Source organism: Schistocerca nitens, chromosome 1, assembly GCF_023898315.1.
Source record: "Schistocerca nitens isolate TAMUIC-IGC-003100 chromosome 1, iqSchNite1.1, whole genome shotgun sequence".
Taxonomy (NCBI): Eukaryota; Metazoa; Arthropoda; class Insecta; order Orthoptera; family Acrididae; genus Schistocerca; species Schistocerca nitens.
Genome location: NC_064614.1, coordinates 469,591,835 through 469,608,521, shown reverse-complemented (window position 1 = coordinate 469,608,521; position 16,687 = coordinate 469,591,835). Strand labels below are relative to the sequence as shown.

At 37.1% G+C, this 16,687-nt stretch overlaps 1 protein-coding gene across 1 annotated transcript in view; it reads right to left on the bottom strand.

Annotated features, from left to right (window-relative positions):
• Positions 1-5,181: 5,181 nt before the first annotated feature.
• LOC126236043 (negative elongation factor E) overlaps positions 5,182-16,687 on the bottom strand; it is a 43,628-nt gene continuing 32,122 nt past the window's right edge. Inside the window, exons 3-6 of the mRNA XM_049945080.1 lie at positions 9,503-9,678; positions 9,356-9,410; positions 6,807-6,918; positions 5,182-5,449 (exon numbers count right to left, since the gene is read on the bottom strand). Coding sequence (XP_049801037.1) covers positions 5,370-5,449; positions 6,807-6,918; positions 9,356-9,410; positions 9,503-9,678 — 423 coding nt within the window. The 3' untranslated portion in view covers positions 5,182-5,369. The remainder of the gene's footprint in view (positions 5,450-6,806; positions 6,919-9,355; positions 9,411-9,502; positions 9,679-16,687) is intronic.

The window sequence follows — 16,687 nt, the reverse complement described above, 5'->3', positions numbered from 1 at the left end:
AGTTGGTGTTAGACTATGTGGATGTTTTTTGATCACTCCAGGCTCCAGTGTATAATAACACCACATTCTCTGGTTTTGACTCTTACGGAAGAAAGGGCTACCATTCTTCCACAGACATTCAGCCTCCTCACTGAAAGTGTCCCCAATAGAGTTGAAGCTGTCACAGATGTCAAGGGTGGACACACCGCATACTAACGTCCACTAATAGGTGTAATCTTCATCTTTGAGGCTTTATTCATGGCTACTGTCTACCGCAAGGAAGGGGGCTTCAGTTACCAATAATACATCTCCACAGCATTCTATGAGGTCAGAGGTAACATGCTTCACCATTTGTTGATGGGACTGGATTATCACTTTGACACATCCTCTGAACAATGCAAATTTCTGTTCATGGACATAATTGCCCCATGGCTTGTGAAACTGTTGATAAGTTTTTTTTTTCCAGAATAAAACTTCTTTGGTTGTGGAATGCTTTCAGCACATAAGTAACCTGAAAGTGTATACACGCTTTGTGTACATCCAGTATATGTCTAAGTAATCATTAAAGTGACTCAAATGTTACATTATTAATAAAAAATAATAAAAAAGTTCACCCACAACCATTTTTAGGATATGAGTTCAGTTAGAGTACATCTTCCTATAGAAATTTGCTATAGTGATCTAAAGTAAAGTTTACTGATTTTTAAAAAATACACATTCTCCAATTTCTTTGCAATCAAGCTCCTCGGATTTCAATTTTTATTTCAGTATTTGAAAAACTTGTTCGCAAGCTGTAGACCATTCAAATTTGGTACCTTTGCATCAACGTGCATTTAAGGAGCCCAAAACTGTGCAAGATTCAGTATGAAGTGGGAATAATAATAGATTTTTTTCCATAAATTCAAGAAATTCTTTTTAACTCATTGGACTGGACACTTTTTCCTATCTCATTAAAAACTGGCACTTCTATAAACAGCATATAATCTTGTCTGATACAGTATGATGAACAATAATTTTATGTTCACAAAACGTTATTGGATGTTACAACCTGTTATCTATGGTGTTATCTAAACAACTGACACACCTTGGAGGTACATGTCTGTAAAATCTATGGTTTTTTACATCATTCACAAGGAATCAAGAAAAAAGTCAGTAACAGATTGAGTGCTGGCTGCCCTTAAATCACATATACAGTAATCTGAGCAGTCCATTCTGTTTGCAAATCATTACGAAGAATATTGCCCATAAACTACATTGGACTGAATTGACAACGTGCTGTTCTTGTAGAGTGTCATGTATCAAACTGGAATGATTGGCGCAGAATACTTAACTCAGCATGTGTCCAGAATATGTACACAGACGTGCTATTTCGTATTTGTATCATGTAACAAGCATCTGTGAGCAATATGTACATGGACATGGTCTTTTGGACAAGGTGCTGTGTGTTTTTAAATATTTTAGCGATTATAAACATTTATAATGTGCTAAGTTTTATCCACTTGACATCTTATGCAAGAAGTTCAGCATAAAATGAATATGTTTTACTACAAAAAATGTTTAAGACCTGAAAATAACAGCTGAGACTGTTATCTACGCTAAGACTGGTTGTTTTGAATAAAAAATATTTTGTGCGATCTTGGCTTTTCAATGGTTTTTAAGTCATGAAGTAATTTTTGACATCTATTTGTTGCTAGATGATACCTGTGCATGTATATCATGCAAAGCATCATCCTGTTTGAAATGAATTGTGTGGCAGATAGGGTGAGATAGACAGACATCCCTAACTTGGATAAACTTCCCTGAAGTGACAATACTGAGGTTGTATTTCTCTATAGTTCTGGCATGAAGGTGAGATAAAGTACTTGGGGCAGTTATGGTGCAAGCCTACAAAACTTTGGCTTGGCGTACTTGTCGCTGGTGATGTGAGATGCAGCTACACCAAGCTGACACAAGATTTACAAGGAGTGGCTAGGCAGTTTGTGTTGTGTCCACTCTGTGGCAGGAGAAGGTAACCAGGCTGACTATAGCGTGACTGGAACGTAACTGTGCACTACAGTGACATCCTGACTGCACTGAAGATGCTTTTCTGCTCCCTGAACTAATTAAAAACTTTGCACAATTGACAAAATTTCAGATAAGGGTGAGTTTGATAGGTATAATGTCTTTACTTGGATCTCTTTAACCCAGGCTAACCATACGGTGCAATCACAAATTGAGAAGTCTGCATAAGATTACTCACTCTAAGGATTATTGCAAACAGATTACAATACTGACAAAATTTTCTCATTTCTGCCACCAAATCAGAACAGGACTGGATGAGGACTTTGGTAACTGGAGTAACTGCAATTGGATTTCTTGTACAACAAAAATCTGTTTGCTATAGTACGCAGACAGCAGCCCACTAACACAGGAAAAAGACACAGTATTGAAGTCCTGCAGAGGGCACAATTTGCAAAGAAAGCTAACTATGTCCCAAGAAGCCAAGCAAAAATCAAGACCAGCTTAACTGTAGGATGTGTTATGTGATGCACACCAAAACGATGTGGAAGACATTCTGGTATACTTACCAATCATCAACACTCTCAGTAAATGAAGGAAAAACTAGATTTGGCAATGTCATTAATTGTAATTGTTTGCTGTTGGAGAAGTTTTGTACATTCCTTTTGGTTTTATAACAGTTCCTATAATGCTTGTTTCATGGTGATTTCTTGTAGATTTGTAGTCTCTTACTGTGATGCCTGAATAACAAAATTTATTAAATCCAAGACAAAATGCATTGAAGCATGGAGCTGGTTATTTGCATATTCCATGCATCATAATTGAGGTCTCAACTCAGTTAACAAATACATTACACTTCCTCAGTAAAAGAAAAATGGCAATATGACTGTATAAATGATTGTCTTACACTACCTTTCTTTCCATATACTGTATTATTAAACATTCAGATATTTTTTCTAGAGTAGCAGTCATCAGACAGACATTTTCAGGTTCTTGTTTGGAGTCGATTTTATATCTATTAGAGTCTACTGAGAAAAGTATATAGACATGATAGCTGTAGAATAGCAGAGTCATCAAAAAAATACATGAAAAAGTTCAGCCATAATAAATGCCCAGTTTACAAACAGTTCCATAACAATTTCTTCCTGATGGCATCCATATGGAATCTGGCTGGAGTAAGAAGCCTGGACATACGACCATGGGCAAGTGTCTTCATGGCACTGCAGTTCGAACAATGATAATTCTTGATCCTAAGTTTCTAATTACGGTAGGGTAGCAGTGTTGCCGTCAACAGTTGGACCACAACAACTGGTGAAGCTCAATCACCATATCAATATCAGCACTTATACTCTTTTCTCTGTCAAGGGATTATATATGTAGTCTGTTGAAAACTGAGTAGGTCACAAGGTAATGAGTCATTAACTGAACACAAAATGACTTTATCGATCGAAATTGATGTGTTTCGGCTTATGCCATCATCATACAATCCTGGCGCTGAAGGTAACAAATAGACCTGCTAGTTATATGATATTAATGTAACCATAATGAATAGACTTCTGTGCTAGGATTATCTGATAACGGCATATGCAAAAATGTGTCATTCTGGATCAATAAAGTCATTTTCTGGTACCACGCGCTGCAGAATTTGAATCTGTGCCAGACGTCATGGACGTCAAAGACCCCTAGAGGTCTCTGCACCATCGCGCCGTAAGCCGTGGCGGCACGCACCTCCTGGCCCACATTTAGTGTGAGGGTGCCACAGTGGAACACATGGTCCCAGGGGCCAATAGCAGCGCCCCTGATGTATTTAAGCGTCTGCCTCTCGCTCAGCCAGTGAGTCTAATCGTTGCATGCATCTTGACATATTGCCTTGACAATGGACAGTGTGTTTACCATTCCTTGTTTTCATTACTAGCGGACGTCTTGGATTCATTTGGTTGTCTCTGTCACTCCACTGCTTCTTGTGTGTTGTTGTCGTAAGGTCTCTCTCAATTGTCTGTCATTGTTTCATGTCAATACATTCCGTTCGTTTGTTTGTTCGTGGACCGCTCTCTGTTTGGTCCCGCTGCACTTTCTTGGCCACCCCGTGACCAGAACGGTCGTGGTTACAAAACATTTTATATTCAGTTAATGACTCATTACCTTGCGAACTAGTCAGCTTTCTACAGGGTACATATTTGGTTTACCATGGTCACTTTTCCCCAATGTTACTTAATGTCATGGCTCTGTAATGTTGAGGGGGAGGAGGAGATTAGTTGGTTGGTTGGTTGTTTGGGGAAGGAGACCAGACAGCGTGGTCATCGGTCTCATCGAATTAGGGAAGGATGAGGAAGGAAGTCGGCCGTGCCCTTTCAGAGGAACCATCCCGGCATTTGCCTGGATTGATTTAGGGAAATCACGGAAAACCTAAATCAGGATGGCCGGACGCGGGATTGAACCGTCGTCCTCCCGAATGCGAGTCCAGTGTCTAACCACTGCGCCACCTCGCTCGGTGAGGAGATTAGTGTTTAACGTCACGTTGACAACGAGGGCATTAGAGATGGAGCACAAGCTCGGAGTAGGGAAGGATGGGGAAGGAAATCGTCCATGCCCTTACGAAGGAACCATCCCAGCATTTGCCTGAAGTGATCTAGGGAAATCACAGAAAACCTAAATCAGGATGGCCGGACAGGATTGAACCGTCATCCTCCCGAATGCGAGTCCAGTGTGCTAACCACTGCGCCACCTTGCTCGGTGTGTAACGTTAAGGAATTGCCACTGCCCTTATTGGAGGGAATCAAAATGCACAGCCCCACTCCCTTTTCTTAAAGGCCCAAGAGATGTAATGAATGTAAAACAAAGGATGTAAAACGTTGTAGTTCAACATCACTGCATAGTGTAACAAGACTCTCCACCTGAAGGTGAGGGAGTAAAACTCTCAAAATGCACTGTGGAGCTACCAAAAAATAATATTGACTGTGTGAAGCACATTTTATTTGGAAGCTAACATCCTTGCTCTACAACATTTTGTAACTGAACACTGAGGACCATTTCAATTAGGTTCTGTGCAAGGATTCCCCTCCCCTATTTTTGTAAATATGTATTACATATTCTTGTTTCATGACATCCTTGAGGATCTACAGAACAAAAGGCATAACTATTCTAATCTAAAGCAATAACCTACAGGAAGTCTTCATTTCTTTCATGTGCCTGAACAGAAATAAATATCAGTTTAATAAAATTTTATAAGATTTCAAAATGACATATGACTGTACAACATAAACAACCACAGTTTCCTGTAGGCAATTTAAAACATATCAAAAAGTTTGATATTTACACAATTCACAGCAATAAAATTCTCAGTTAATACACATAAGTCAGCATTAGCATACAATGCCTCATGGAAGAAGTATTCATCCAAATATGTCGTCATCATCGTATGTAACCATTTCTCGTTTGTCCTTATGGCTTCCTTTCTGGGAATGGCTGGCAGCTGTAAAAATGAAGCATTTGTAGAAATGATGAATTTACAGTGAGCAATAACATATGCAGTATTAAATAATGACAAAAGCTAAACACATGTACTGACTATTTTTCAACAGCAAGAAACAGGACTTAAATCAGCACGTAACTTAAAATATACTGAATGCTTGAACGAACAAACAAACAAAGTAGAAATATTGATTCAATTGTTTTTATTTGTCTGTATCATTTGTGCCCTTTGTTGACAGCCAAGATTGGGACTATAAGGCCCTTTCTTAAATACAGCCACATATTCTTCATCAAACAAAAAATATTGTACTAGATAGTTAGTCTAACTCTCAAAATTCTGTACAGAAACAAAGAAAATGTTAGGAAATGAAACAAAAAGTTACACAGGTTGCAAGTTAACCATCTGTACATTTCATTAACCTTATGCTAAACTTAACAGCTTTTGTGCTCATTTAACAAAGCCATTAGGTCTTTGAGCTATGAGTGAGTCTCATGTTAACAGATTGAAGGAGGAAATTTTCAGAGAACCATTTCCCACTCTATGTTCTAATTTATGTTTTATATAGTTCTTTTCATTTCAAAACATATTACCTATTGGATTTCTAGTCTGAATAATCAGACACAGGTTCACTAAGGTTACAGTCTGAACTTTTGTAATAGTAATGTGCTTGTTTGCATAAATCAAGAAAAAATTACAAAAATGTATATTCAAAATGTTATATGTTGAATGTGATGAAACTTAGGAACAGTTTGGAAAACAATATAGTGCAAAGAAAACAATAAATACAGTTATGAAGTATAATTGAAGAGTGAATTTAGAACATGAGTGAAATGTACGATATAGATGTATGATTTTTGGTATGGCATAAATACTATCAACACAGAATTTGATTAGTCAGAATAACAATATAGCACACTCAATGATATACGACACTTTTAAAGGTGCTAAGCTCATTAAGAAATGAATCCCTTTCTTCTTCTCAGTATGGCAAGGGGTTGAGGATAAGGACAGATACATGTCACCTGAGAGCATCAATGTTCGGGATGATATTTGTCCACACGCTGATACCCCTTTTGTCAAGTGGTGTAATCATAAAACCATAATTTACAGCACTGGCAATGTAAACTAATCCTGTCATTTATAAAGATACCACAATAATTCATAACATATCATTAATGCTTAGATGTATTTGTACATATAAATCTCAAGAAGTTAACTTCTGTAGTCTTTGTTGACCAAAGGTGAGGAAAGGGCTTCACATAAAATTAAGAGAAATATTTCCAGAGGAAAAAAAAATTATAATTTTTTTCCATAACTAATTCAGGCTTGGTGACGAGGTAAAATTGCCATATAATACCTATTGTAGACCATGCCGATGATGATGACGCATCATTAATGGGCTGTATGACAGGCTGCCTCCTAGCCAAAGAAACTTTTAACTGTATGCCAGATACGATGGATCCATCAGTCTGAAAGGGTAAAAGAAATAATAAATAACTACCACAATCTGCTTAACTACCACATAATCGATAATACAGGGTATACGTAAAGTCTGTGAACACTTTCAATTATTTATTGCATAAGAATAAAAATTGTACAGATGTCATAATACATATTGCATTTTGAAGAGAAACTCTGAAAGTTTTTTTTACAAACATTCGATATGCGAACCTCGAGTAGACGTCAATATGGTAATCGAATTCTTACCATACCCATCCCAGCATGGCCTTGTCAACTGTAGCAGTCGCTTCCCGTATTCTCTCTCGGAGCTCTGCTACATCACATAGTCGAAGCGGTACATACATCAGATCTTTAATGTGTCCCCACAGAAAAAAGTCACACTGAGTGAGATCTGGTGATCATGGAGGCCATTTCATGATACAGCTGTCCCTTTCTGTAGCATGGCCGATTCATCGACTAATGCAGACTATCAGCAAATTACTAAATTATGCTGTGGCAGTGTACATGGGGGGGGGGGGGGGGGGGGAGCTTTCAGGGATTCTCTTTAAAATGACATATGTATGATATCTGTACAATTTTTGGTTCTTGTGCAATAAATAATTGAAAGTGTTGCCGGACTTTATGTACACCCTGTATACATAAATCCCACTGACTAAGAATTATTACTCTCTCTGGTCAACAGCATGTGATGATAGGAATTATGAAAATTAAGTACATACTCTAACAAAAATTATATTAATAAATAAACCACCAACTTCGGCAATATATTTCTTTCCTGTGCTAGCCTTACCAAGCTTTTGTGGGCACAGATTTTTTTTCCTCTTCAATTCTTAACTTGCAGGTTAATTATGTATCACCTATTAGACACATTTATCAAAATGGTTCAAATGGCTCTGAGCACTATGGGACTCAACTGCTGTGGTCATAAGTCCCCTAGAACTTAGAACTACTTAAACCTAACTAACCTAAGGACAGCACACAACACCCAGCCATCACGAGGCAGAGAAAATCCCTGACCCCGCCGGGAATCGAACCCGGGAACCCGGGCGTGGGAAGCGAGAACGCTACCGCACGACCACGAGATGCGGGCACACATTTATCATTAAACTAAATAATACATCAGACAGAAATCTATTAACCAGCTTATAGACTGAGAATAAGTTGTCCTTAAGACATCCCATAACACTCATGTCATCTAGATCTACATGTACAAAAATTACTCTATAAACTACCATACAATCATGGGAAAGGGTTCTTCATATAATTAACTGTTGTTATTCATGTCCTCTCTGTGAATCAAGCAAGTGAGAAATAGCACTGTATGTCTCTGTATATACATTACTTTCATTTGTTTTTCCCTTTTAGAGAATGAAACTGTGTTTCTTCCTATAATTATTGTTCAGGTTCCCTTGAGTAAATAAAGCTATCCTCAACATAAATGTTGGTTTGAACACCACAATTTTTACCTTCTTTTCATTTTCATCTATTTTGACTACATTAACTATTCTAGTCCGCAAAACCAAATTTCAGTAAACTTTAAAAACCAAGCTCAAACTGAAAACTTTTCTTACAGTACATTATCTCTTTATTGTCCACAAATGCATCAGATCAATTAACAAGCCACACAGTGGCAGTAGCAAAACACTGTAATGACAATTAAGATGGTCTAAATTTGCTGCATGGTCTACCCATTACAATTTACATTCATGTTTTCACAGTTTTTATAACTTAAACAGACAAAAGAAAGGACAGTGTTTTGTGCCACATCTTAACCAACATCCTTTTGTTCATAGCAATACTGAGTTCTTTATGGGCCCGAAGTTCTAACATTAGTATGATATCTTATGCAGGATTGTTAAGATACTAAATACTTGTATCACTGAAGTTAAAATTATTTTCTGTGTGAAATGGCACATTAATTTAATCTCTATCACAAACAAAGACATAAAACTTCCTTGTTACGTACACGCAATACAAAGTTATTTACATGTTCACTATCACAAAATCAAAACCCATTAGTTGTACTTCAGTTTTAATTACAAATCAATACTAAAATTGAAAGATCTATTCTCAGTAGGTAATAAATAGAGCATTTTGCTACAGACCAAACAAATAGGTGTGCACTACTCATGTAAATTACATAAGAAAATAACAAATGTCCTAAATTGTAGTAATCCTTGCAAAACCGCAGGTAAAACATTGTTATGTTCAAACCAACTGTTGGGTTGAGGACAGCTTCACTGTTTTTACCATGAAACATAATATGAGAGCAGATTTTCATTACCATCATATACAAAAAGAGAAAGCAAATGATATAAATAGAGTCTGCAAAGGAACATGTCCACACGGACAATTTGTATGCATTCATGAATACACATTAAGATGAAGCTTTGTACTTGATTAAAACTACTAAACTTAAGATTTTATGAAGATAATTTTAGTTACCTCACTAATAGCATCTGCAGCCGCTTCCATCTTGTCAAAAGTTACAAAACCACGGCTAAAATGAAGCAAAAACAATACATATATTTAGAGAATATATTCTGCAGAATGTAACAGAGATAACTATGCATATATCATTTATATTCTCACTTCTTTTCGATTTCCATTGTGACATTGACAATATTGCCATAACGCTGGAATTCTTTCCGAAGATAATCTTCTGTTATTTTATGACCTGCAACAAATATGGTATTTCCCTGCCTTGGTTTATCTGGTCTGCCTCTCTCTTCTCTGTCTCTAGCAGTGACAAAACTTTCATATAGATTCTGAAACAAAATAAAAAAAGGGAAATGGTGTTAAAGGTTGAAAGTAGATGGTCTACAAAAATTAACATTCAGTCAATGTAAACACAATAACTGAATGTCAATATTGAAGAAAGACAACTGGATGAAACTGTTTATACTTGAAGCTACAAGAGTGGATCTAGTGTTTTTGTGTGATAAGGTCACTATCCTGTCATATTTTATTTTACCACTCATGGTAGCCCTCATTAGTCTACACATCTACCGAATAGAATAAGTTACAAATCTTGAAAATTAATACAACTATAATTACAACCCATTATTGTATACTTTGTAAAAAATCATGAGCAAAACTCGGTATCTAGTTCCCAACTACAGAGCAAGAAAAAGAAGACTGATACAGAATGGCATATGCTGAATCTGCAGAATGTATCCATGTAGCTTGGTTCTCTTCAGCATACTGGCAAATCAACAAAGAATTACTACACACTGGTTTTGAAAACTATGTCTTGGTATGATGATACAGTGTGCATATGCAAGAAATCACCTATGAGGATAGGGAGGAAATGTGCAGTTTAGTATATGTAAGTCAGTTGCAGAATACTTCTGTTTATACATATTTTTAAGGTAGCCGTGTTGTGTGAGCTTCATTCTGATGGATAAAAAAAATTTGGGTATCCAAATTAAAATGTGGTCATATTTTTCTTGAAGAAGGCCCCATGTGGACGACATTTGAACAACACTGCAATCATAAATGAAAACTTCAAAAAAGTGTACAATGTAGTATCGTATAATCAGTGATTAAAGTTGTGTGAAGTAATGATGCCTCTAACATATAAAAAATATGAACATAGTACACGTTACACAAAGAATTAACTATGAACAAGCATGGCCCAAGATGTGTGTTACATTTGATGAATGCTTACCAGAAGAAAGTGTGAAATAAAATTTCTCAATAACCTTTGAACCCTTTTAAGACAAATCCAACTGACTTTTTGCAACAATTTTAGTGCTGGAGATACATACATCCACCGTTACATATATGAAACAGCAATTGAGGAACTGGGTGGAAGTCGGTGGGCTTGTACCAAACAGGTGAAGTTGATTTGATCTGCTAGATAGGTTTTGGCCAGTGTTTTATATGAAGCAAAAGGGATTATCCCTTTGGTTTCCTTGCAAAACATAAAGCACTAACTGGCCACTATGAGGAATGATTTCAGAGTCAAATGAGTGAAAAAAAAATGTTTAAGAGGGTTGAATTGCTAAAGGAAGGTTATTTTTTCTGGACAATACCTCTGCTCACAGCACTACTTCTGCAATGGGAAGACTGAAGGATTTGAAATGTCCTGTCCACAACAATAATCTGCTGCGGATAACTTGAACAAAACATTGTGCCCAATGGTTGAGAAAATAGCACAGAAAAAAACCTGTCTACAAGGAAGGTAGCGGGAGTGATCCACAAAACTAGCATCCAATATCCTCGATATCAATTTGTTGCAGAATCTTAGAACAAATTTGAGCTCAAGATATTAGGAACAGCATGACATGTTCCATGCTGACCAGCATGGATTCCAAAAACGTTAATCATGTGCAAATATGCTTATTATTGAAAGTATGATTGTATGGAGTATCAAGCAAAATTTATGACTGGATTGAGAATTTTTTGATAGGGATGATTTAGAATGTTGTCCTGGGTCTAGAGTCATCCACAGCTGTAGAAAGACCTTCGAGTGAGCCCAGTGGAAGTATGTTGGGACCCATGCTATTCATGATGTATATTAATAGCCTTCCAGACAATATAAATAGTAACCTAAGGCTTTTCACAGATGATGCAGTTAACTATAATGAAGTACTGTCTGAAAAACCAGCACAAATATTCAGTTGTATCTTGATAAGATTTCAAAGAGGTGCAAAGATTGGTAATTTACTTTAAATGTACAGAAATGTAAAATTATGTACTTCAAAAAGCAAAAACAACATTGTATCCTATGATTACAGTATTAATGACTCATAAGTGGAATTGGTCGACTCATACAAATACCTGCATGTAACTCTTTGAAGGAACATGAAATTGAATGATCACCTATGCTCAGTTGAATGTAAAGCAGGTGGCAGACTTCAGTTCATTGACAGAATACTAGGGAAATGCAATCTGTCTACAAAGGAGATTCCTTACATATCTTCTTTTTTTTTTTTTTTTTTTTTCTTCTAGCATAATGTACGACAGATAATGACATGATTGTTAGAAAGATGCACCAAAATAGCTGCTTGTAGTAACTAATCTTTATTCACAACAGACTGTTTCGGCATTTATTGGCATTGTCAAATATGTCTTGAGTATTGTGACATCCATATTATGTCATTAGTGAACTGTCTTATAAATGTCACTGTTTTGATAAGACATAAATAAAGGCTAAGCAAGAATGGCTGGAAGACAAATGTAAGAATTTAGAAGCATATTTCACTAGGGGAAACGTAGATATTGCCTACAGGAAAATTAAAGAGGCCTTTGGAGAAAATCAAAGCAGTTTTATGAATATCAAGAGCTCAGATGGAATACCAATCCAAAGCAAAGAAGGGAAGGCCAAAAGGTGGAAGGAGTATATAGAGGGTCTATACATGGGAGACATTCTTGAAGGCAAGATCATAGAAAGGGAAGTGGGTGTAGATGAAGATGAGATGGGAGATATGTTACTATGAGAAGAACTTGAGAGCTCTGAAAGATGTAAGTTGAAACAACGTCCTGGGAGTAGATGATATTTCATCAGAACCACTGATAGCCTTGGGAGAGCCATTCCATCTAGTGTGCAAGATGTATGATATGGACAAAATATCCTCAGACTTCAAGAAGAATGTAATAATCCCAATTCCAAAGAAAGCAGTTGCTGACAGATGTGAAAATTACCAAACTACCAGTTCAACAAGAAATGGTTGCAAAATACTGACACAATTTCTTTATGGAAGAATGGGAAAACTGGTAGAATCCAACTTCGGGAAAGATCAGTTTTGATTCTGGAGGAATGGAGGAACACATGATGCAATACTGATTCTATGACTTATCTTAGAAGATAGGTTAAGGAAAGGCAAACCTACATTTATAGCATTTGTAGACTCAGAGAAGGCTTTTGGCAATGCTGACTGGAATACTCTGTTTCAAATTCTGAAGGTAGCAGGGGTAAAATACAGGGAGCAAAAGACTATTTACAACTTGCACAGACTCCAGATGGTAGTTATGAGTCAAGGGGCATGAAAGAGAAGCAGTGGTTGACAAGGGAGTGAGACAGGGTTGTAGCCTATTCCCCAGGGTTATTCAATCTGTACATAGACCAAGCAGTAAAGGAAACCAAAGAAAAATTTGGAGTCGGTATTAAGATTCAGTGAGAAGAAATAAAAACTTTGAGGTTTGCCAGTGTCATTATAATTCTGTCAGGGACAGCAAAGGATTTGGTAGAGCAGTTGAACAGAATAATGGAATGTAGTAGAATTAAATCAGGTGTTGCTGGGTGAGTTTGATTAGGAAATGAGGAAATTAAAGCAGTAGATGAGTTTTGCTATTTGGGTAGCAAACTATCTGATGATGGCCAAAGTAGAGAGGATATAAAATACAGACTGGCAATAGTGTGAAAAACATTTCTGAAAAAGAGAAATTTATTAACATCTAATATAGATTTAAGTGTTAGGAAGTCTTTTCTGAAAGTATTTGTCCAGAGTGTGGCCATGTATAGAAGTGAAACATGGATGATAAACAGTTCAGACAAGAGGAGAATTGGAGCTTTTGAAATTTGGTGCTACAGAAGAATGCTGAAAATCAGATGGGTACATCATGTAACTAATGAGGAGGTACTGAAGAGTATACGGGAGACAAGACATTTGTGGCACAGCTTGACCAAAAGAAGGTATCAGTGGATAAGACACATTTGAGACTTCAGGACATAAAGGCATCACCAATTTAGTACTGGAGGGAACTGTGGGAGCAAAAAATTGTAGAGGGAGACCAAGAGATAAATACAGTAAGCAGATTCAGAAGGACGTAGGCTGCAGTAGCTATTTGGTGATGAAGAGGCCCACACAGGTTGGAATAGCATGGAGAGCTGTATCAAACCAGTCTTCCAACTGAAGACAACAACAACAACAACAACAACATATGTTAATTATGGTTTGACAGTAGTTTGACAGTTCATCTCTTATGGCGTTATATATTTATTACTCAAGTGTATGGCACCAATACCAAATAGGACTAAAAGGGGATACTGAATACAAGAGGGTGGTTTGAAAAGTTCTCGGAATCACCACGAGAGGTCAGTGGTAGCGCAACAAATTGTTCACGTGATATTCATTGGGTTGTTGCCTGTAAACATGTGCCACATCAGTGCTCTTGGAAGAGAGCTGTGGTGGTGACATGGCTCTGTTGTTGTTCTCGTGCAGTGATTTGTGAAGATGGGGGGGGGGGGAGATAAAATCGAGATTCGAGCAGTGATTAAGTACTTCGTAAAGAAAGGTATGAAAGCAAAGGACATTCATGCCGATTTCCAGAATACACTGGGGGACTCCGCTCCTTCGTATTCAACTGTTGCCAAGTAGGCAAATGAATTTAAATTTGGGTGGAAGAGCTTAGATGATGATCCGCACAGTGGTCGAACGAGATGTGTCACTACTCCAGAAATCATTGTAAAAGTGCACAAAATGGTGATGGAGGATTGCCGATTGAAAGTGCGTGAAATTGCTCATGCTTGCCAGATGTCATCTGAAATGGTACATCGCATTTTAACTGAAGAATCAGAAATGCAAAAAATTATCTGCAAGAGTGATGCTGCGACTCTTGATGCTGGATCAAAAACACATGAGAATGGACATATCGGAACAATGTTTGGCGTGTTTTAGGAGAAATAAACAAGATTTTTTGCAACGGTTTGTGACCACAGATGAAACTTGGGTGCACTACTATACCCCAGAGACAAAGCAACAGTCAAAGCAGTGGAAAAATGCTGATTCTCCACCACCAAAGAAAGCAAAGACAATTCCTTTGATGCGAAAGGTCATGGCATGTGTTCTGGGATGCGAAGGGAATTCTGTTGGTCGATTATCTCCTCACTGGGCAAACAATTACTGGAAAATACTATGCTACCCTCCTGGATAAATTGCAACAAAAGATACATGAAAAAAGGCCAGGTATAGCAAGGAAGAAAGTCATCTTCCATCAAGATGATGCGTGCCCGCACACATGTGCCATCGTCATGGCAAAATTACATGAACTAAGGTATGAATTATTGCCACACCCACTTTATTCACCTGATATGGCTCCATCAGACTTCCATCGCTTCCCAAAATGGAAAATTTTTCTTGGTGGGTGAAGATTCACTTCACACAAAGAATTGATAGCCGGAGTTGACAACTATTTTGCAGGCCTGGAGGAAACTCATTTTCGAGACGGGATCAAGATGCTGGAACATCGTTGGATCAAGTTCATTAATCCACAAGGAGACTACATTGAAAAATAAAAAAAAGTTTCAGTGATGTAAGTTCTTTTTTCTATTCCATTCCGAGAACTTTTCAAACCAACCTCGTATATTGAGAAGGACAGAACATATGATCACATGTTTGTTTGACTTGTGGCAGAGTGTGACAAAAGTGCTGAAGAAACTGAACTGGAAGACACTTGAGGAGAGACTTAAAAGCCTACTTACAAAGTTTCAAGTAACAACTTTAAATGATGACTCTAGGAATATGCTACAACACACCATGTATCGCTCCCATAAGGATCGTGAGTACAAAATTAGATTAATTACAGTGTGCATAAAGGCATTTAAACAGTCATTCTTCCCGTACGCCAAACATCAATGGAATGGGAAGAAGCTCTAATGACTGGTAAAGTAGGAAGTTCCATCTGCAATACACTTCTGAGTGGTCTCCAGAGTATGGATGTAGATGCAGATCTGCAGTTTTGGGTTGGAATGAAATTATTGGAAGAATGCTGAACAAAGTGCATTGTCTATAAGTGAGTGTGTCAAAAAACAAGCACATTTTTTTTACATAAAAACAGTCTTTCGCAGCTAGGCTGAGCAGTAGTCAGTGATATTGTTGTAAGCAATTCCTGTATTGCATCATATCAATACAACTAAAAAGAAATCAGAAAAAATAAATGATAATTGTTTGAAATAATGGATTATATACATATCAGCATCATACATTTCAAAAATCAAGCTATTTCTTTTTTAATTGTGCAAAATTAATCAAAATGTAGTACATAATTGTAACTGATAGATAAAAAGTAAATGCTGTTACCACTAGTTGTTAATAAAACATTTGAAATTCTTATCTTCAAATGTACATGTACTTGTACATTGTTCATAATGAGTAAGTAATCAATTGTTCCTAACATCATGACAGTATAACTGGTGTATAATGTATACTGTTCAGTGTGCATTTGGGAAATATTAAACAACAAACTCTCAGAGCATCTGACCAGAAAATCCATGTGACATATAGCTGCGGTATTTATTACATTGTGGATGAGTTTAAACATTATTAATTTTGTTAGGCTATTTTATGATGTTTCTTGATGAGTGGTTTTCAACGTTATGTAGTTCTTTAAACTGTGGACAAGTTTATACAATTTTACTTATTTTATTAAGCTGTTTTAATGATTTTTGTGGATAAATGGACTTCAACACTATTTATTTTATTACACATACTGCTGCTGATGCCTGTTGCTACATTCTTCTCTATATAATTAATACAACAGTTTCAACCTCTCTCTAACCATGATCCTTCTCCCTTTCCTCTCAAATAACCACTGGTAATCTTCAAGGAATTCCTCACTTCTGACCTGGTCTCATCTTCCTTTTCTAAGACCTTTCCCAGAAAGTCCAACATAATTCCTATGGAACACACTGCTATCCGCAATCTGAAAGAATCCAGATATCATCATCCTTCCTGCAGATGAAGGCTCCACCACAGTGGTCAATAATTGTAGTGCCTATGTGGCTGAGAGTCTCTGCCAACCTTCACCCACCTCTGCATATGAACTTTACAA